The 17,709-nt window shown below is 45.3% G+C and overlaps 1 protein-coding gene across 1 annotated transcript in view; it reads right to left on the bottom strand.

Annotated features, from left to right (window-relative positions):
* ADGRV1 (adhesion G protein-coupled receptor V1) overlaps positions 1-17,709 on the bottom strand; it is a 556,691-nt gene that overhangs the window by 394,332 nt on the left and 144,650 nt on the right. Inside the window, exons 32-35 of the mRNA XM_088444649.1 lie at positions 17,146-17,327; positions 12,682-13,493; positions 5,212-5,421; positions 1,192-1,322 (exon numbers count right to left, since the gene is read on the bottom strand). Of these exons, the coding sequence (XP_088300775.1) occupies positions 1,192-1,322; positions 5,212-5,421; positions 12,682-13,493; positions 17,146-17,327 (1,335 nt within the window). The remainder of the gene's footprint in view (positions 1-1,191; positions 1,323-5,211; positions 5,422-12,681; positions 13,494-17,145; positions 17,328-17,709) is intronic.

Genomic DNA, 17,709 nt, shown 5'->3' on the forward strand with positions numbered 1-17,709 from the left:
GCAGCAGCCAATGAGAGTCTGTGACTCTCATCGGCTGCTGTAACATACACATAGCTGCCGCCGGCGACTATGTGTATGTCACTGTGTAGTGTGGCCGCAGTCACTGCACGGTCTACACTACACTAGCGGAGGGGACACTAGCGGCAGGCGCAGACAGTGCACCGCTGCTAGTGGGGGCCCCTCCATGTGTGGGGGCCCAGGGACAACCACCCCTGTCACCCCCCCCTTAATCCGGCCCTGCTCAGGTAGGGATGTGCGGGCTCGGATTAGTTCGGATTTTCCCACCAAATTCAGATTTTTACCGCCAAAAATCGGGTCTCAGAAAGAGGCAAAACGTCATCTTTCATGGACAAACATCATCATTCCTGAACAAAAGTCCATGAAAGATGATGTTTGTCCATGAAAGATGACGTTTTGCCTCTTTCTGAGACCCGATTTTTTACGGGAAAAATCAGAATTTGGTGGAAAAATCTGAACTAATCCAAGCCTATACATCCCTACACTCAAGCATAACTGAACAAAAGAATATGTTGCATAATACATCTGTTATGTTGTATTTTGGGGTAATAATAAAAATACCCTTAAAGGACAATACAATTGATTGCATAATCAGCAGAAATCACACCTTTCTGTGAGGTCACATGGGAGCATAGACAGCTTATTTCCCACAATAATAGTATATGCAGAAGGATCTCCATCCCCTTAAGGATGCATCGCCTGCATTTAGGTGACAGACTAAAGCAAATAAACCAAACTAATAGCACAAAAACACAATAACCCTCTAAAAGATCAAAATAAAACTACAGTAGTCTTAAATCTCAGTACATTTTAGCTTTAATAGGCTCATTAATTGCTGTGTTTTTCACGCCTTATTTAGATGCAATTCATAATGTAATTGACCTGGAGAAAACTTGTTACAAATTAATTAGCTGCAGAGTTTTTAACAGCAATTTTGCATATAAACAAATGCAGGAAATGTGCTGATTGGGAGACAAAAGTGTAATGCTATAAATTAGCACATCATGCTTATTATTTGCTTGGCACCATATAGATATATGTATACACCTATAAATGCTTAAATTATAGAATTACACAAGGAAACATTCTGCACAACTGCCTAGAAAACAGTTTTTACGGTTAATATTAATACATTATTAGCATTACAGACTGACAAATGGTCATTACTCTTACCTCTGGGAAGAAAATAAACCCTGTGCGGTTTTCAAAATTTAGATCCACATTGTGACCCAAAATTTTCCATTGAACTGTTACATTTCCACGGCCAGGGGAAGTTCGCATAACGTGGAACAGCAGTCTTTCACCTAGAGCGGCATGAAAAAGACATGAAATCTACCCCAAATTGTCTTTAGTACAGCAGTTTATTGGTGACACTTATGCCGCAGAGCACTGGCAGGGGTGCCAGGGGTTGGTGGTCCGGGATCACATCAAATGTATGGTCAAGCAGAAGCGCAACCCTGTCCACCACCAAAGAACTGGATGACAGGTAAGCACAACTTACTTCATTTAATAACACTGGTCAACGTGATTTTTTTCACAAGAAAACTGAATAGTGACTCTAGTGAAGTTTTATATTCTGAATTCAAACATCTGATTCGAATTTTTCAATCAGGCATAATGTGTTTGTGATAGTTACTATTCTTTTTCAGATTTTAGTGTTCTTTGTGGCCTGTCATTCACACACAGACAGACAGATAGGGGCATACAAACAATATGTCCCCCTGTAGTCCCTCCCCACTCTCTCCTCTCACCTTTATGTGGAGCCACCAGCAGCTTCTTCCTCCTCCTCCATGCTGCCTGACCTGCCGGTGTGGCCCCGAGCCGCTGGTCGGGTCAGAAGAGCATGTGTGCTGAGCTCCTCCAATCAGGGCTCAGCACATTCCCCTGTGACCCCTGGGTGTCTCTCACCGTAAAGGAGCCTTTTAGTACAAGTATTTGTTGTATAAGTTGTTAAAATATTTTCAATAATGCCAAGAAAGTGTTTAAATCATCCAGACAATTTGTGTTATGTGTGCGGTGAAGTAACCTTCAAATCTCAGAGGCGAAATTTCGCACCACTTGTAAAGAAAGTGTTATGAACTTTACTTTGGGTGCAAAGCTGGTGATCTGGCTAAGACGTGTGCCCCGCATATATATTATGTATCATGTGTTAGGCTTCTCACTGGCTGGAAAATGGTTCACACAATATGCTATATATTTATAATTCCTCTGATATGGAGGGAACCGAAGGACCATTCAAATGATTGCTGTTTCTGATTAACTAACATTAGAGTTAACTTTAGTTGCATCCTGGCAGTTGAAAGCTGAACTGTTTGATGTCCGGTCCTTATCCACCACCAGGGCCGGATTAAGACTTGTGGGGGCCCCGGGGCAACTAAGTTGTGGGGGCCCCAACCAATCAAATAGACACTAACCGCCTGTTGCCTCTCCTATGCCCCTGCATGATAGTACTACACATGGCTGTAGCGAACATTGGGAGCAGTAGAGCCAGAAGGAAGGAGATCTCTGGGCAGCCAGGTACAATCCTGCAATCCAAGGTTGCCGGCTGGAGCCCCCCATCACAGCCGCAATGGGCAGCTGAGGGCAGAACGCACATACACACACACACACATACAAGGAGGGGGCCAGGACCCCGGTGGCCGCGAGTGGTGCGCATCACGCCGTCAGCTGCCGTCTTCATTCTGCCGGAGGTGCTGTCACTGGCCCGGCTTTCACAGAGGAGGAGCAGCAGCAGCCTGGGCTGGTAGAACGGGGAGCCAGTCAAGCAAGCAGAGTGCCGAGGAGCACATTTCCGCCGCCTGAGGAAAACCCGGACTGGACCCTGGACTGGAAGGTGAGTAGGGGGAAGGGTCCAACTGCAGTGTGCGAGTCAGCCATGCTTGCGGACGCAGGGTGGGCAAGGGAGGTAGCAGAGTGGGCCAGGTAGGGGCAATGTGTGGGGGCCCCAAATGTGTGGGGGCCCCTGGACGACCGCCCCGTTCGCCCCGCCTATAATCCGGCCCTGTCCACCACCTACACTCCATGCTATCCCTGTGGATCCCTATGGACCCTGAAGAAGAAAGAGGTACCAAGGCAAATGGTGTTCCAGTATTCTGGCCGACTATTGCTGGACCATGAAGAGAGACATCCCAGAGGTAAAATATGCCTGAAAATCATCTTTTTAGATCAGCCAGAATGAGATGTATATTTATCATTTAGACTTACCGTACGTAAGTACTAACTTAATAAAACTTTAAACGTAAAAATGCATGCCCAAATTCAGCACGAAAAATACATTTAGATTCAGTTTATTTAGTTCATGTGAAAGAAAAAACGTTTATTTTTGTAGACCAGTGAATCTTTGCTGAATTACTAAATAACAAACCTTTGGCCTACGGGTGCCGTGAATAAAATGCTTATTCTCTGCGTTGTTGTGGATGAAGAAAGTTTGGGAACCACTGGGTTAAAGAGAAAATTCCCAGTTTTCCATTTTCTAGAAATAATTTCCTTCTGCACCATGACGCCAATGTGACTGTATGCCTAGTTACATCTTAGCCAAATTCTTCATTCCTTATTAGGTAGTTCTTAAGCCAGCCATACATTGAACGATTATCGCACAGATTCAGCGGATGCATGACAGTTCTGATTATTGTTAAATGCTTATACATGAACGACAATTGTTCAACACTTGAAAATGGCTCATTTGACTTGATTATCAGACAGGTTCAACCGTCATGACCATTGTTCTCCTGATTCCATGTAGTGAACTGTACATCGTGCCCACAAGGGGTGCATTAAGAGCTGGCACAATGACAGTCTTTATTATCTTCTGTGCAGTGTCATCTTTCTGAATATATCACTAGAAAGATTGTGCCGCAAGATGAGCGTAAAAAGCTGGCATGCTGCACGGGCAGGCTCTGTGGTCGATCCTGGGTACAGGCAGGGGCGCCGATGGGGGGGGGAGCGAGTACAGATTACCCGGGCCTGGGCTTCCTGAGGGGCCTGGCGGGGGCCCGGGTCAGGCACTGCCCCCCCTCTCCCTCACAGCTGCCCAGCACACAGCGTGTGCTGGGCTGCAGTGGGAGACTGCTCCTGGCAGCTGAGCAGCAGCCACAGCAGTCTCCTATGCCTGTGGGGGGGGGGTGCGTGGCCACGTCTCCCGCGATTAGGCCACGCCCCCTGTTACCCGGGCCCGCCGCGGCTCTTGGCAGGCCTGGGTACAGGGTGTGTGGTGTGGGGTCTCCCCTAGACCCATGGGTCCGTGTGCACTGCTCACCCTACACCCATGAAAGATACACTACTTGATCCCATACATACGACGGAGGCAAGTTGTTATCGGACTATAATTGCTCAGCCCCTCTACCGTTTATTCAGATCGTCCTGAAAGCACAACAACTAAATATGCATATGCTTTGTTGTGGACATACACAGTAAAATATGCATATTTGGCATGAAGCAAATTGGAATATTTGTGCCATCACACCAATGAATCAGGCCATTGTCTTTCCATCATGGTGAGTTGGACATAAATACAAAAATCCTGATGGTAGGGACAGTGAGACAGTCCCACTAAATTCAGGACAGTTGTGAGGTATGGTTTATTTAAAAATAATGCTGGCCATACACTAGCGCGATTTCAGGCCGATTGCACAATTTTAGACGCCTTGTACCACACATTGTGTGGAAATCGTGTAGTATCTAGGTAGAAATACGATCCGATGCTCGCTCCCACCGCTATTCTATTGTATCTTATGATCAGACGTGCAGCCCATATTATCCGTCGTAATAGTATGCAGATCGTGCTGTGTATTTGCACATGCGTTGCATCGTGCGTCCGACCGTCCGAGCGGCGTCATTTAAATCTATTATGATCGCATGTTTTTGGTGAAGCACATGATCAATCGTATCAGGACCAGTCGTATAGGGGCGAGTGATCGTACATCAGATCGTATGTACATCATGTGTCAAAAAAGCACCAAATCGGAAGTCTGGGACTGCCAGGGAGCTGCTGGGGAGTTCAAGGGAAAACGTATGATGAATCGCATCTTATTCTGGTCGTACAAGTGTCTGGCCAGCATAAGACTTGCACACGTGTTATTTTGGTTTGCACTTTTGAACTCTACAATCAAATACTTCATTAGGTTCGCAGCCAGCAGAATAGTAATATAAACTACACATAGAAGAGTAACCGGACATTGGAAAAAAGGTACGCACCTTCTTGACCAATCAACGCCCTTGATTCTGTGTGAAAACCAATCAGGCCAGCAACATTATCATTAGCCAAAATGACAATAGTAACAGTGCTGGAACTGGGAAGAATGCGGCTTCCTCCTTCAGTCTGTGTGAGTCCGATTACAATACTTTCATTATCCTCAGGCTCTGAGTCATCCAGTATGATCAATGTTACCAACTTACGTGTTTCACCTGTCAAACAACAAACACTTTAGATGAAATGATAAGCAAAATAATAATGACAAGAGATAATTGTGACAAATGATAAATTATTAGCACTTTGCAGTGAAAGAAAACAAAGTCTAAATATAATATATACAGTAATATGAAACATTTTCTTGTAATAAACTTTTATAATATAATATAAAAAAAAGATTATATAGCATCACGGACAGATATTGCATCCCATAGTAAAATGTGTAGAGCACCCGGTGATGCCAGTCCACACTACTAGTGCTCTGCTTTCCCGAGGTCTTAGTTGGTTTATCAATGCCAAGACCCCCTCACCCCCGGGACTCGTAGCGGTGACCCCTCTCTACAGTTCTGTTACTACCTCAAGTCATATAAAGGTTTATAGTATGCTGTAGCTAAATGATTTTGTCATAGTGCATTGTGTAGAGTATTTTTGTAAACAGTACATTTTTGCCAGAGTTCCCCTGATTCCTGAGACAGATCAGTTTTCAAAACTATGGGGTAAATGGGTTTTGGGAAAGTGACCGACAATAAGTTCTCATTACGCGCTAGCACTGTCCCAAGTGAGCAGTACAGTCCCCGGGGATCTGGATTTTTGTTTTTTAATTTTCTGAAGACACTTTATGCCTACATGGACAGAAGAGGATCCGATCCAAGGGTTTGGTGAGTGACATTTATTTATTTGTAATAAAGGTTCAAAAACAATCGTGTGTGTGTGTGTACTGTGGTTATTTTAATATTTTCTTTACTGGCAGACTACAAGTGCCAGCTGGCTTTATTGTCTGGAATGCTGGCACTTGTTGTACCACAAGTGCCAGCATGCCGAGGCAGGCTTTCTGGTACCTGTGGTCTGCATGTAAAGAACAATATTACTTTCTATTTTTTACACATTAACACGCACCCACCTCCACCAGGGGAGACGGGAAAATCCCTGGGCTTGTTGTTCCTTGGGAGGGGAGATCCCATTTTATTTTTGAGGTACCCACTTTCTGAGGAATTCAAGCCCTGGGCTGACCAGTTTGGGGCTGGTTAATGTGATGGCATGGGAACCATGCAATGTGTGTCCCCCTGATATGGCATTATCCCCCCAACTTGTTCACCATGGTGTTAGTTATTGGAAAATGGGGGAACCTGATGCTGTTCCCCCCCTATTTTGCAGTACCAGCCCAGGCTGAGAGGTCCGCGGTTGGTTATGGATTTGGGAGGGAGACCCAACTCCTTTTTATTTTAATTTAACCCTTTCTTTACATTTTACCCTAACAAAATACTGCACAGACTATATTGATCTGTGCAGTGCTTCTGTTGGATGGGTTTGGCATTGTGTTTGTACTTCTACATGCTGTCAGTTTTGAACTGACAGATGAAAACTGAAAACCAATGGAATTTAGAGCAGAAAAAAATTACTGAACTCACTGTCAGGTTTAAATTGAAGCTGAAACCCGATGGTAAATATATATATTATATATATATATATATATATATATATATTGACATATAGATGTTGATGCCCATCTATTATGGTAAATTTTGGTTTAGAACCAAAGCTGACCTTTAGTAAATGTAGCCCATTGTGTCAGTTTTCATTATTTTTGTCCAATTGCACAGTACCCCTTCTTTTATTCTACATGCAATTATTAGTCTGTTCTTATGATCACTATAACAGTGCATCATTAATAACAGTACTACAAGCTCCCTCACAACGGATATAAACATGCAATCCTAATATCTCAATTAGAGGAATTGTGCTCCTCATCAAACCATGTTTCGATGCAAGAATGGAATTGGGATTTTATTTTACATTAAAGGGAAATCTTCACTTTTCTCAAAATATCACCCAACTTCATCCCTCTGCCCAATATATGTGACTCTCTTATCCAAACTCATTACATGCTACTATTCCTGATTACAGATCTTTTTTCCAGGCAGTACCAAACCCTTGGCAGTGTATCCCCTGGGAGATTACATGCTTCAATATCACTATCTCCAATGTTTGTCAGCATTGTACTCTGCAATGGACATTTAGGCCACATCCTAAAACCGAGATGTAGTCAGGAAGCCGACGGTCAAAATACCGACCACTGGCTTCCCGACAGTGAAAGCCCAGCATGGGTCTAGTGATAGGCGTCTAAATACCGACGCCTATCATTAGCCCCACGCCGAAATCGCGATCCCCAGCATACTGAATTTAGGTAAGCTGGGTGTCAGGAGCTCATAGCCATGGGAGGGGGTGGAGGGTTAGGTTTAGGGACTCCAGGGGGGACTTAGGGTTACGCACCCCCTCGGGAGCGTTAAGGTTAGACAATGGGAAGGGGGGGTTAGGGTCAGGCATCACCGGGGCAAGGTTAGGGTTAGGCACCCACGCCCGGGAGGGTTAGGTTTAGGGTGTGGGGAGGGGGGGATAGGTCTAGGCACCCCTGGGGGGAGGTTAGGGTTAGGCACCCCAAAGGGAGGGTTAGGGAGGGGGAAGAGGGGAGGGTTAGGGTAGTTACTCACCTCATCTTCATCTGCCAGCCTTCTGGGGTCGGGATTTCATCCTCCGGGCGGGTATACATACCGATTCCCCTAAAACTATATGGGTGCCAGTCTATCCTTGCACTTGCAGTGGCAGAAGTGGGCACTATAAGTTTTGACCGTGTAAATAATTAATTACTAATACCTTGTAAAAAAAATAGAAATAATGGCCCCATACATAAATATATGAATAATACCCAGAAATAAATATACTAGTAATGACCCTTGTAATAAATCTAGTAGTAAAATTATCAAACTGTTCTTGTATTAAAAACAAGTCTAATAAACACTGTTTTTCAAAACCAAGAGCCTGAATCAGAGAAGGACACAGAGCCAATGTTTTTGCAGTTAAGCGATGCTTTCCTACTGCTCATGTGCAAAAAAGTCTGGGAATCCCTTACAGAACATGCGTGTACCCAAGTGTCCTGTGCCGTTCCTAATTACAAACAGCATAGTTAACACTTGAGAATGGGTTTGAGATCCCGGGTGTTTCTGGGTGGAAATTAGCATTTGCATATCCCCACAGCCACTACTGAGAGAGCAGGTGCAAGTGTGGCTGCATTACCAACTATCTCTGAGGTCCCAAGTACAGTAATAACTCACTATGGCAAGGTTATCTAAAAACTAAATCGACTAGGTGATAACTAACAGTACAAGTTCAATACATTGCTTTGTTATACCTTAATTTATGAGGATATTTCCAGGGCCGTTGCCACCATTAGGCCGCTTTAGGCAACTGCCTAGGGGCACCAGCCACTAGAGGGCGCCTCTGGGTTCATTAAACTAAAAAAATGAAGGATGCCTCAAAGAAACATCCTTCTTCTACATTGCGATAGCGGCGGCTGCGGGTTTAACCAGCCAGCAATCGCCGCTGTCACCTCACCCCACACATGACCTGATGTCACTGGCACTGCCAGTGCATGATCTCCCCGCCGCATTCGCCCCGGCTGTCAGCGGCGGAACCAGTACTGACATGGGCGCCCACCCCTTGGCCTGCCCTGCTCTGCGCTCTCCTTCCTTTGCAGAAGACGAGGAGCAGGGCTACTAGGGCTGAACTGAGAACTATATTAAGAAACATTATTCAATATCCAACTTGTCTGACCAGTGCTGGTAGGTCAGGAAGCTCTGACTGTGTAGTCAGTGTAATTATAGCAGAGGAGTCTGCTGGTGGATGCTGCAGAACAGTAAAAAATTAAAATAAAAAATACTGTAGCAGTCAGATTTACTGTCACTGAGAATGGGGCGGGAGGGGTGTTTTTTGGAGAAAATGTTCTTTGGAGGGACCTCAACTCACAGTTATTAGCAAGCAATAAACAATGATGTGTGGCCTAATTATGTATTGTGGGTATGAATTTTAATGTGGCACTGTATGCAGCATAACTATGTATTGCGGACACTGATGTTACTGCATCACTATATATTGCGGACACTAATGTGCGGCATAATTATGTATTGCGGGCACTGATGTGCAGAATAATTATGGATTGCGGGCACGGATGTGTGGCTTGATTATGTATTACAGGCACTGATTTCGGTATGATTTTGAATTGTGGACAGTGATTTGTGGCATAATTACGTATTAAGCACTTATGTGTGGCATAATTATGTATTGGCACACTGATGTCTGGCATGTTATATATAGGGAGAACTTATGTGTGGCATAATTATGTATTGGGACACTGATGTCTGGCATGCTATATATAGGGAGAACTTATGTGTGGCATAATTATGTATTGGGACACTGATGTCTGGCATGCTATATATAGGGAGAACTTATGTGTGGCATAATTATGTATTGGGACACTGATGTCTGGCATGTTATATATAGGGAGCACTTGTGGCATATTACTGTCAAGAGTGCAAACACATATGTTGTTCCTAAGGTTTTGTTAAAAGTAATAGTGAGGTTTCATGTAGATGGCTGGGGTGGGTGGGGGTAACAGGGGCGGTAGGATGAATATTTGCCTAGGGCGTCCAGAAACCTTGCACCGGCCCTGGATGATTCTTCATAAGGAGGGGTGAGGATGTTTATTTCCGGCTTCCTGATTGTATATCGTTTATTTATTGTAGTTGGATGTCAAAACACTAGATGGCAGTGTTACATTAATGTTTACAAGTTTGTTTCCTCTGTCACTCTAAAGCCACATACACACTGGACGATTATTGTTAGCGGTATGAACGATAACTATATCTTTGAATGATATATCGTTTAGTGTGTATGCAGTAAACGACGGACAATGCGCGCTCCCGCGGGTCGTTAACGATATCCCTAGTCACTGAACATGCAGCTCAATCTGGGGAAATCGTTAGCGATGCCATGCTGCCGAATGTAGCATGGCCACACTCCCCCCGCCGTCGTTCGTCATTGCTGGCATCAGCAAGTGTGTATGCACTTACCGATGCCTGCACCCCGCCGGGCCTGCCACTGCCGATGTCGCTCACTGGACACAACATCCAGTGTGTATGCGGCTTAACATACTAGATGATAATCCATTTGACAGTCTGTTCCTCAGATAGGTGAGATCTTTTGCTCCTCACTCTGTGTTGTCTCCTGTTTGTGTTTTCTTATTGGTTTAATCTTACACTGTATTTGTAGCCATTTCCAATAGTTTATTGTTGCATTAATTCCACTTACATATTTATCTAGGTGCTTGACACATACTTTCCTACTCTCCTGGGATGGCCAGGAGCCACCCAAAAATCGCTCCCGGTCCCCCGGAAGAGTGGGCAAGTCTCCTGGCCGGCACCGACTGCCCACACCCCCTGCCGATTTCTGCTCCCCTTGTAAGTGGGCGGTCCGGGGGGAGACGATGAAGCGATTCAGCGGTAATCTCAGCATTGCATAGCGGGGGCGTGACTGTGATCAAGCAGTCACCCCTTCCGCCGTCCCTCCCCCCTGCTGTGCTGATCTGGCTGCCTCCTCCTGGAGGAGGCAGCCTGGATTGTCGGCAAGTCTAACCTAACAGTATATCTATTGCTATTTAATAACACAGGGCCTAATTCACGGATGTACAAAATTTTGATGTTCACGTACATCTCCAATGGTTTGAGATCTGCGTAGGCACAGAAGCCGCGCTGCGCATGTGCAGATATCGTCCTGCGACATCGCTCGCAGTGCCCTGAATGCTGCAGCCTGGTTGACAGGCTGCAGGTGTCCCAGTGAGGAGCCAGGGACCGTTTCCCAAAACTAACACATGTTGCCTCCATTTTGTTAGCGTGCTAACAGTGACTGTATCTTCCAAACGCAGATTTACTGTTCTCAGCAGCGGAGATGAAGCAGACATTCTGTGTAACCTTAGGCTCACTCTGATAGCCGATGCTGTGACCGATGTTCGCAATGTAAATCCGATGCTACATCTTCGGACACAGCCCTCACATCTGCAATGTCGGCAGTAGGTGTCTTTTTACACTAGACGCCTCCCTCCTGCACCATTAGCATAATTTCACACAGCTGCTGTTGCAAAAGCTGAATCAGGCCCACAACCAGAAGATGTTGCTTGTGATATACAATGACATGGCTAAAATCTAGAAAAGTGTAAAATAAGGCACATTTAAAAAAAAAAAAAAAAAAAAAACACACCACACCAAACTTCAAGCAAAATAAGGCTCCCGTGTTACATTATGCTAACTGCACGGATTGTGGCATCTGTCAGGCAGATACATCTACTGGCTGTTTTCAGCTCTGGATCTATATAGTGGGTTGTAAGTAATATGCAGAATTTGTGGATTTTCCTTGAACTATATTTATTGATAATGAATGTGTATACAGGCCCACCAAGAGCCGCGGTGAGCCCGGGTAACAGGGGGTGTGGCCTAATCACGGGAGGCGTGACCACGCCCCCTTCCCGACAAAAAAAAAAAGAATTGCAGCGCCGCTTGCGCTGGGGAGGGGGGGGGGGGCGCCAAAGCCAGGGGGCGTGATCAGTGTGATCGCTCCCCCCCACAGGCATAGGAGTCTGCTGTGGCTGCTCCCCCCCTCTCGACACCCCTGTGTGTATATACTACACCCACACCCCCTGTATGTTCCATATTTAGCAGAACAGTCCCAATTAAGGAGGACTATTCCGTTATCTGGAGTTTCATCCTGATCTGTGGGGGTTTGTATTTGTAGGTATTCTGTAGCAATTGTGTTTTTATTATGGGGAGAGGGGCATACCCACTATGGAGACCTCCTAATGTTGATGAATGGACAAGTGCCACAAACATGTAGTGTATGTATTATTTGCTGTAAGGTCATGTTATCTAACTCTTCAGGTGTGTTTTATAGTCATCACCCTACTACCTGGATGCAATGTATTCTTATACATTTTTATTTATAGAGCATATGTAATAGTTTATGATTTGCCTGCACCATGTCCAGTGTCTGTAATCTGTATAAAAATTGTTTTGTTTTTTTTTAGTGGGGAGAGGACGTGAAATAAATGTTGCACTATAGAGATTATTCACCTTCTGTGAGCACAATTCCACCAAGATATTTGTATTTGTTATCAGAAATTAGCAGTGTTAATTCACATCAGCACTGGAGTAACAGTGAATAATCCGGCAATTACTGTAGCTAGGGCACATGTAAAAAGTAATTATGCGTCACAGTATCCTCAGCATCTGTACGGAGGATAAGTATCATATGATAAAGTAATTTCAAAACTATATACAGAACATAAATATGTCCAATGCTAAATATAAAAAATATGTCTCAGTAATATTAAAAGCTTTTATCGAATCTACATATGTAGAGAGTGTGAAGTGTACCTTCAGCAAATATCAATACTCCATCATCAGCTGTAAAATCAGCATTTCTGGAAGCTGTTCCTCCAGTGATGCTCCATTCGACTGTCACTTGTCCCAGACTTCCCTCCAGGCGTTCTATCACTAGCTGGACCTTTGTCTGGGGCTCTTCCTGCACCTCTAAATGATGACCTCCCTCCGTTGCATTGGGACTCCGGTTGTAAATCACAAACACCCCAAAAGCATCTCCATTCATCATTATAACCACCACCGACGTGTTTGGCTGACCTATTACTGGCTGATTCTTTAAGCTGGTTGAAATGTTTTGGAGTCTGACTTGAAGAAGAGACACAATGAATCGCTCATCCAATTCTGGGAAACTGTCAGGTAGTATAGAGACTATAAGATTTGCAAACTCTTCTCCTTCCTGCATTGTGAACCACTGCCCTGAAACGGTTTCATAATCACTTCCAGCCATGGCCTGTGTGCTAAACAGCAAGGACACATTGGTTGTGTTTTTCCTATATGTCCAGAACTGTGAGCTGTTGGTCAATTGGTTTGGCAGCGTTGTCACCCAGAAACACTGAGGAATGCCAGAGGCGTTGTTATACGAGAAAGCTACACATGCTTCATTTTTCAGACATATAATGGCACAGGACTGGAGGGGGTCTCCTGCTAAGGAAACATTCACTGTAGTCCTTGAAGATAGCAGAGGGACCCCTGGTAATGGAGGTTCAAAGTAAGGCAACATGTCCTGGCCACTTTTAACTGCAAGGTCAACCACATCGATCTCAGTGGTGTTGTACAATATCTGCAAGCGGCCAAAACGCCCTGCACTGAAGATAAAATGCCACAGAGGAATAAAATAAAACATAAATAATAACAAATAAATATCATATTTACAATTTAAAATAAAAAAAGTAAATATATACAATAATAAATACAGGTAAGACATGCAATTTATGGGGTATTGCTCATAATTATATGATAATACTAGCAGTAGGGTAAATTAAAAAAAAAAGAATGGAAAGACAAACATTTCGCAAACTACCATTTTTCATATATATATATATATAAATATATATATATATATATATATATATGGTACACCCTGCCGAAAAATGTTCTAATTGACATTGAAACGATGGTAATGCCCACTGCTGCAAATGTGTGTGACGGCCTGGCATTAACTCAGCTGATTACTTCTGATTCACTGCTAGACTGTCTCACCAATGTCTTTACCTCTGTGATGAGAGACCCAGCCTGGGCATTTGGCCCCCTGCTTTTCTCCCGTCGACAGATCAGTCGATCCTTTATACTATACTGTATTTTATAAACAAGGCCATCTTGCCGTGGCAGATGGGCATCCACAGTTTGACCAAAATTTGCACTAAGAACCTCATGTTTATTCTAAAAGTGAGTTTATAACATATACTGTATTTAAACATTATCCTAGGGTAAATTCAATTGTCTGCGGGTTCCGTGATACAGGTTTGTGTGATTGGTTAATGTGGATATTGCGAGCTATTTTTAAAAAGTACCTGCATATGTACAAGGGATATAGGGGGTCATTCAGACCCACTCGCGAGCGGCAGTACGCTCGCAAGTGGGTCGATGTACCCCACTGCGCATGCGCACGACGGAGGGAGCTCCATCGTGCGCATGCGCGAGACCCGGCGAGCGACGGGCTTCCCATCGCTCCGGGTCTCGCACCAAAGGGGGCGTGCTGTCGATGTTGATTGACAGCACGCCCCCTTTGGTGGGCGTGCCGGGGGCGTGCCTGCCAGACAGAGGCGTTCCCATGGGAACGCCTACCGTCTGAAGCCGGCCCCACTGACATCACTAGTGATGTCAGTGGGAGTGATTTTGGCTCTGATAGAGCCAAAATCACTCCAGGGCTTGTGGCTGGGAAACCCGACCGCAGGGTTTCCTTCGCAAGTCCGATTGTCGCGATGGTCAAGACCATCGCGACCATCTTGTTGGACGCTCGTAGCGTCCAGCTGTGGTGACCCACAGCTATACGAGCGTCCAGGAGGACGCTCCATTTTAATGGAGGAGGGCCCTGATTCAGAGCGAGCGCTCTGGTCAGAGCGTCCGGCTCTGAATCAGGGCCATAGTCAGGATCCGGATGGTCAGAATACCGGCTCCGGAATCCCGATGGTCATCTGGATACTGGTTCCGGAATCCCAGGGGGTCACAATCCCGGTTATGGTTAGGGGTTAGGATGCGGGAGGGGACGGTTACAGTTAGGCTGCCAATGGGAACGGTTAGGGTTAGGCTGCGGGAGGGGTGGGTTAGGGTTAAGGGGAGGGTTAGGGTAAGAGTTAAACTACTAATCAGAATGTGTCAGGCTTTTGACTGTCGGGATTCCTAGAGCATGCATTGTGACCATTGAAATCCTGTACCCAACCCATGTACTGTACTTAGTCACAGCAGTGTAGCGCCTTTTAATGTATTTGGAAGTTAGGATGTGCAGACTTTTATTAATCTGTGTGTGGACAATGGGCCGAATTCAATTCAATGCGAAGATGAATAGCCACGGAAGGGAGCTCCCGCAGCTATTCAATACACTGCGTTGTTTGGGCGGCTAAAGATTTCTTCTCGCACCCCCCGGGGGATGCGAGGAGAAATCTGACAAAAGTGCTGGGCGCGTAGCTGTTTGACGGCTTAGCACGGCAGTAGGATCCACATGGCTGGCACTTTAGTCGGAGAATGCAGGTTCTCGCGACTAAACACCCAGGTTAAGTCGTGAGAAGCGGCATTCTCTGACTTAGGGCCTGATTCAGAGCCGGACGCTCTGACCAGAGCGCTCGCTCTGAATCAGGGCCCTCCTCCATTAAAATGGAGCGTCCTCCTGGACGCTCGTATAGCTGTGGGTCACCACCCACAGCATAATATACGAGCGTCCAAAAAGATGGCCGCGATGGTCTTGACCGCGATGGTCGCGATGACCATCGGACTTGCGACGGAGACCCTGCGGTAGGGTCTCCCTGCCACAAGCCCTGGAGTGATTTTTGCTCTATCAGAGCCAAAATCACTCCCACTGACATTACTAGTGATGTCAGTGGGGCCGGCTTCAGACGGTAGGCGTTCCCATGGGAACACCTCCTTCTGCCAGGCACGCCCCCGGCACGCCCACCAAAGGGGGCGTGCTGTCAATCAACATCGACAGCACGCCCCCTTTGGTGCGAGACCCGGAGCGACAGCTTGGCTGTCGCAGTCCGGGTCTCGCGCATGCGCACGACGGAGCTCCCTCCGTCGTGCGCATGCGTAGTGGGGGACATCGACCCACTTGCGAGCGTACTGCCGCTTGCAAGTGGGTCTGAATGACCCCCCTAACCAATACCTGACCAGGCATACAGCGTGGTGTATTGAATAGCTGCAGGAGCTCCCTTCCAGGGCTGTTCATCATTGCATTTAATTGAATTCGGCCCAATGTGTTAATTTAAAAATTTCATTTTTTAAATCTGCAGTTGTTATTGTGATCTTTCTTTTAACCAGCTTTACTGTTTTTGTATAAAATTACATCAAAACAACTACCTGACAATACAGGCTCTCTGTTTAACGTCAGCTGAACAGTGAAAATAGGCTAAAGCAAAATAAAATATATATATATATATATATATATATATACAATCAGTGACCCAAACAAAGCATGATTTCTGTTACTCAAACAGGCATGGCCCACTGATCTTTGGGGTGTAGTTACTGTATGTAGTGTGTCGTCACCTGGAAGATTGGGGGAATGTTGGGAGGTATGGACATATGCTGAATATTATGAGAGAAGAACCAATGGGGAGGGTGAGTCACCTCTATGACAACATAGCATAATATTTTTTTTAGTTCAATAATTCTTTAAAAAACTTTATAGGAATTATGGGTCTGATTCTGAGTCGGACAGATCTCTCTGCATGGATACCTATGGCGAGTTTTAGCATACAGCGCACGTGCAAATGCGAATTTATGAATTTTTGCATATTTCCGTGTTACTGTATTCTTTACCGGATAGGTCTCTGTGAAATTGGTGTTTTGGGGTGGGAAGTGGGCAGCGGCAATGTGACCACCCAGAATTGTTCTGTATTGTGCAAATGCTGTGTGAGTGTTGTGGAAGTGTAGCTTGAGTTCTAGGCTATTCTGAGTCATGTGTATGAAGAAGGGAAGTCTGTTTCTGATGCACCTCTTGCACCCAGCATAGGACAAGGCAATTGGTTATAATGATGACAGTTTTGGCTGTGGACGTAAAAACAGTGGAAGCCGCACAGATCCTCGCATTAGCCCTACGGAAACTAGCACTAGCATAAGATGGCAAATTAGGCTTCTGCAACTACCCGCACCCAGCCCGATCAGCCCCTATATGGTTACTTTATGTCCATTTAGTATCTTTTTGTACTGAGCTTCCTAAGCAGGCACATGTTTGCTTATTATACAAGCATTAATATTTCTTAGTACATAAGTGTATCATAGCATAAAATGACCAGTAAAACAGACCTCCTCCTGATGGTGATATTTGCAAGAGAACTCTTTTCCAGCGGTTCCTGAATCCTATACACAGGTCGATAGAAGGAAATAGTTCCATAGGGATTGTCATTGGCTGGTACTATGATTTTAGCTATTCCTTCTGGTCCAATGGTACCCCCATTTGAGGCTCCGGTAAGTCGTATTATAAAGTTCTATGGGGAGACATAACGTAAACAATAATGAGAAAGTATAGTAAAACATTTTAAGTGGAAATTGTAAATTAATAGTACAAGATTACAATATAGCTAGACTGTTGTCACGCCCAGGGTTTCTCGGCATGGTGGTCGTCGGGTATTACCTGTGAGGTCACTATGGCGGGGGGTGTCTGACGGTGGCGCTGGTGTTTGGCGAGGGGCATTGGCTGCGCGTGTTTCTGTGCGGGCACATTGTCACTCAGGGCTGGTAGGGCCTGGCGGTGTTTCCGTTCCGTTTGGCATGGGCGCCGCCATCTTGCCTTCTGACCATGTGATTCAACCGCCCAGTCTTGGTGAGTCATGTGCTCCCTTCAGCCAGTCATAGCGCGGCATGAGGTAT

The sequence above is a fragment of the Taudactylus pleione genome, unplaced genomic scaffold (assembly GCF_031769625.1).
Source record: "Taudactylus pleione unplaced genomic scaffold, aTauple2 ptg000370l, whole genome shotgun sequence".
In the NCBI taxonomy this organism is placed as follows: domain Eukaryota; kingdom Metazoa; phylum Chordata; class Amphibia; order Anura; family Myobatrachidae; genus Taudactylus; species Taudactylus pleione.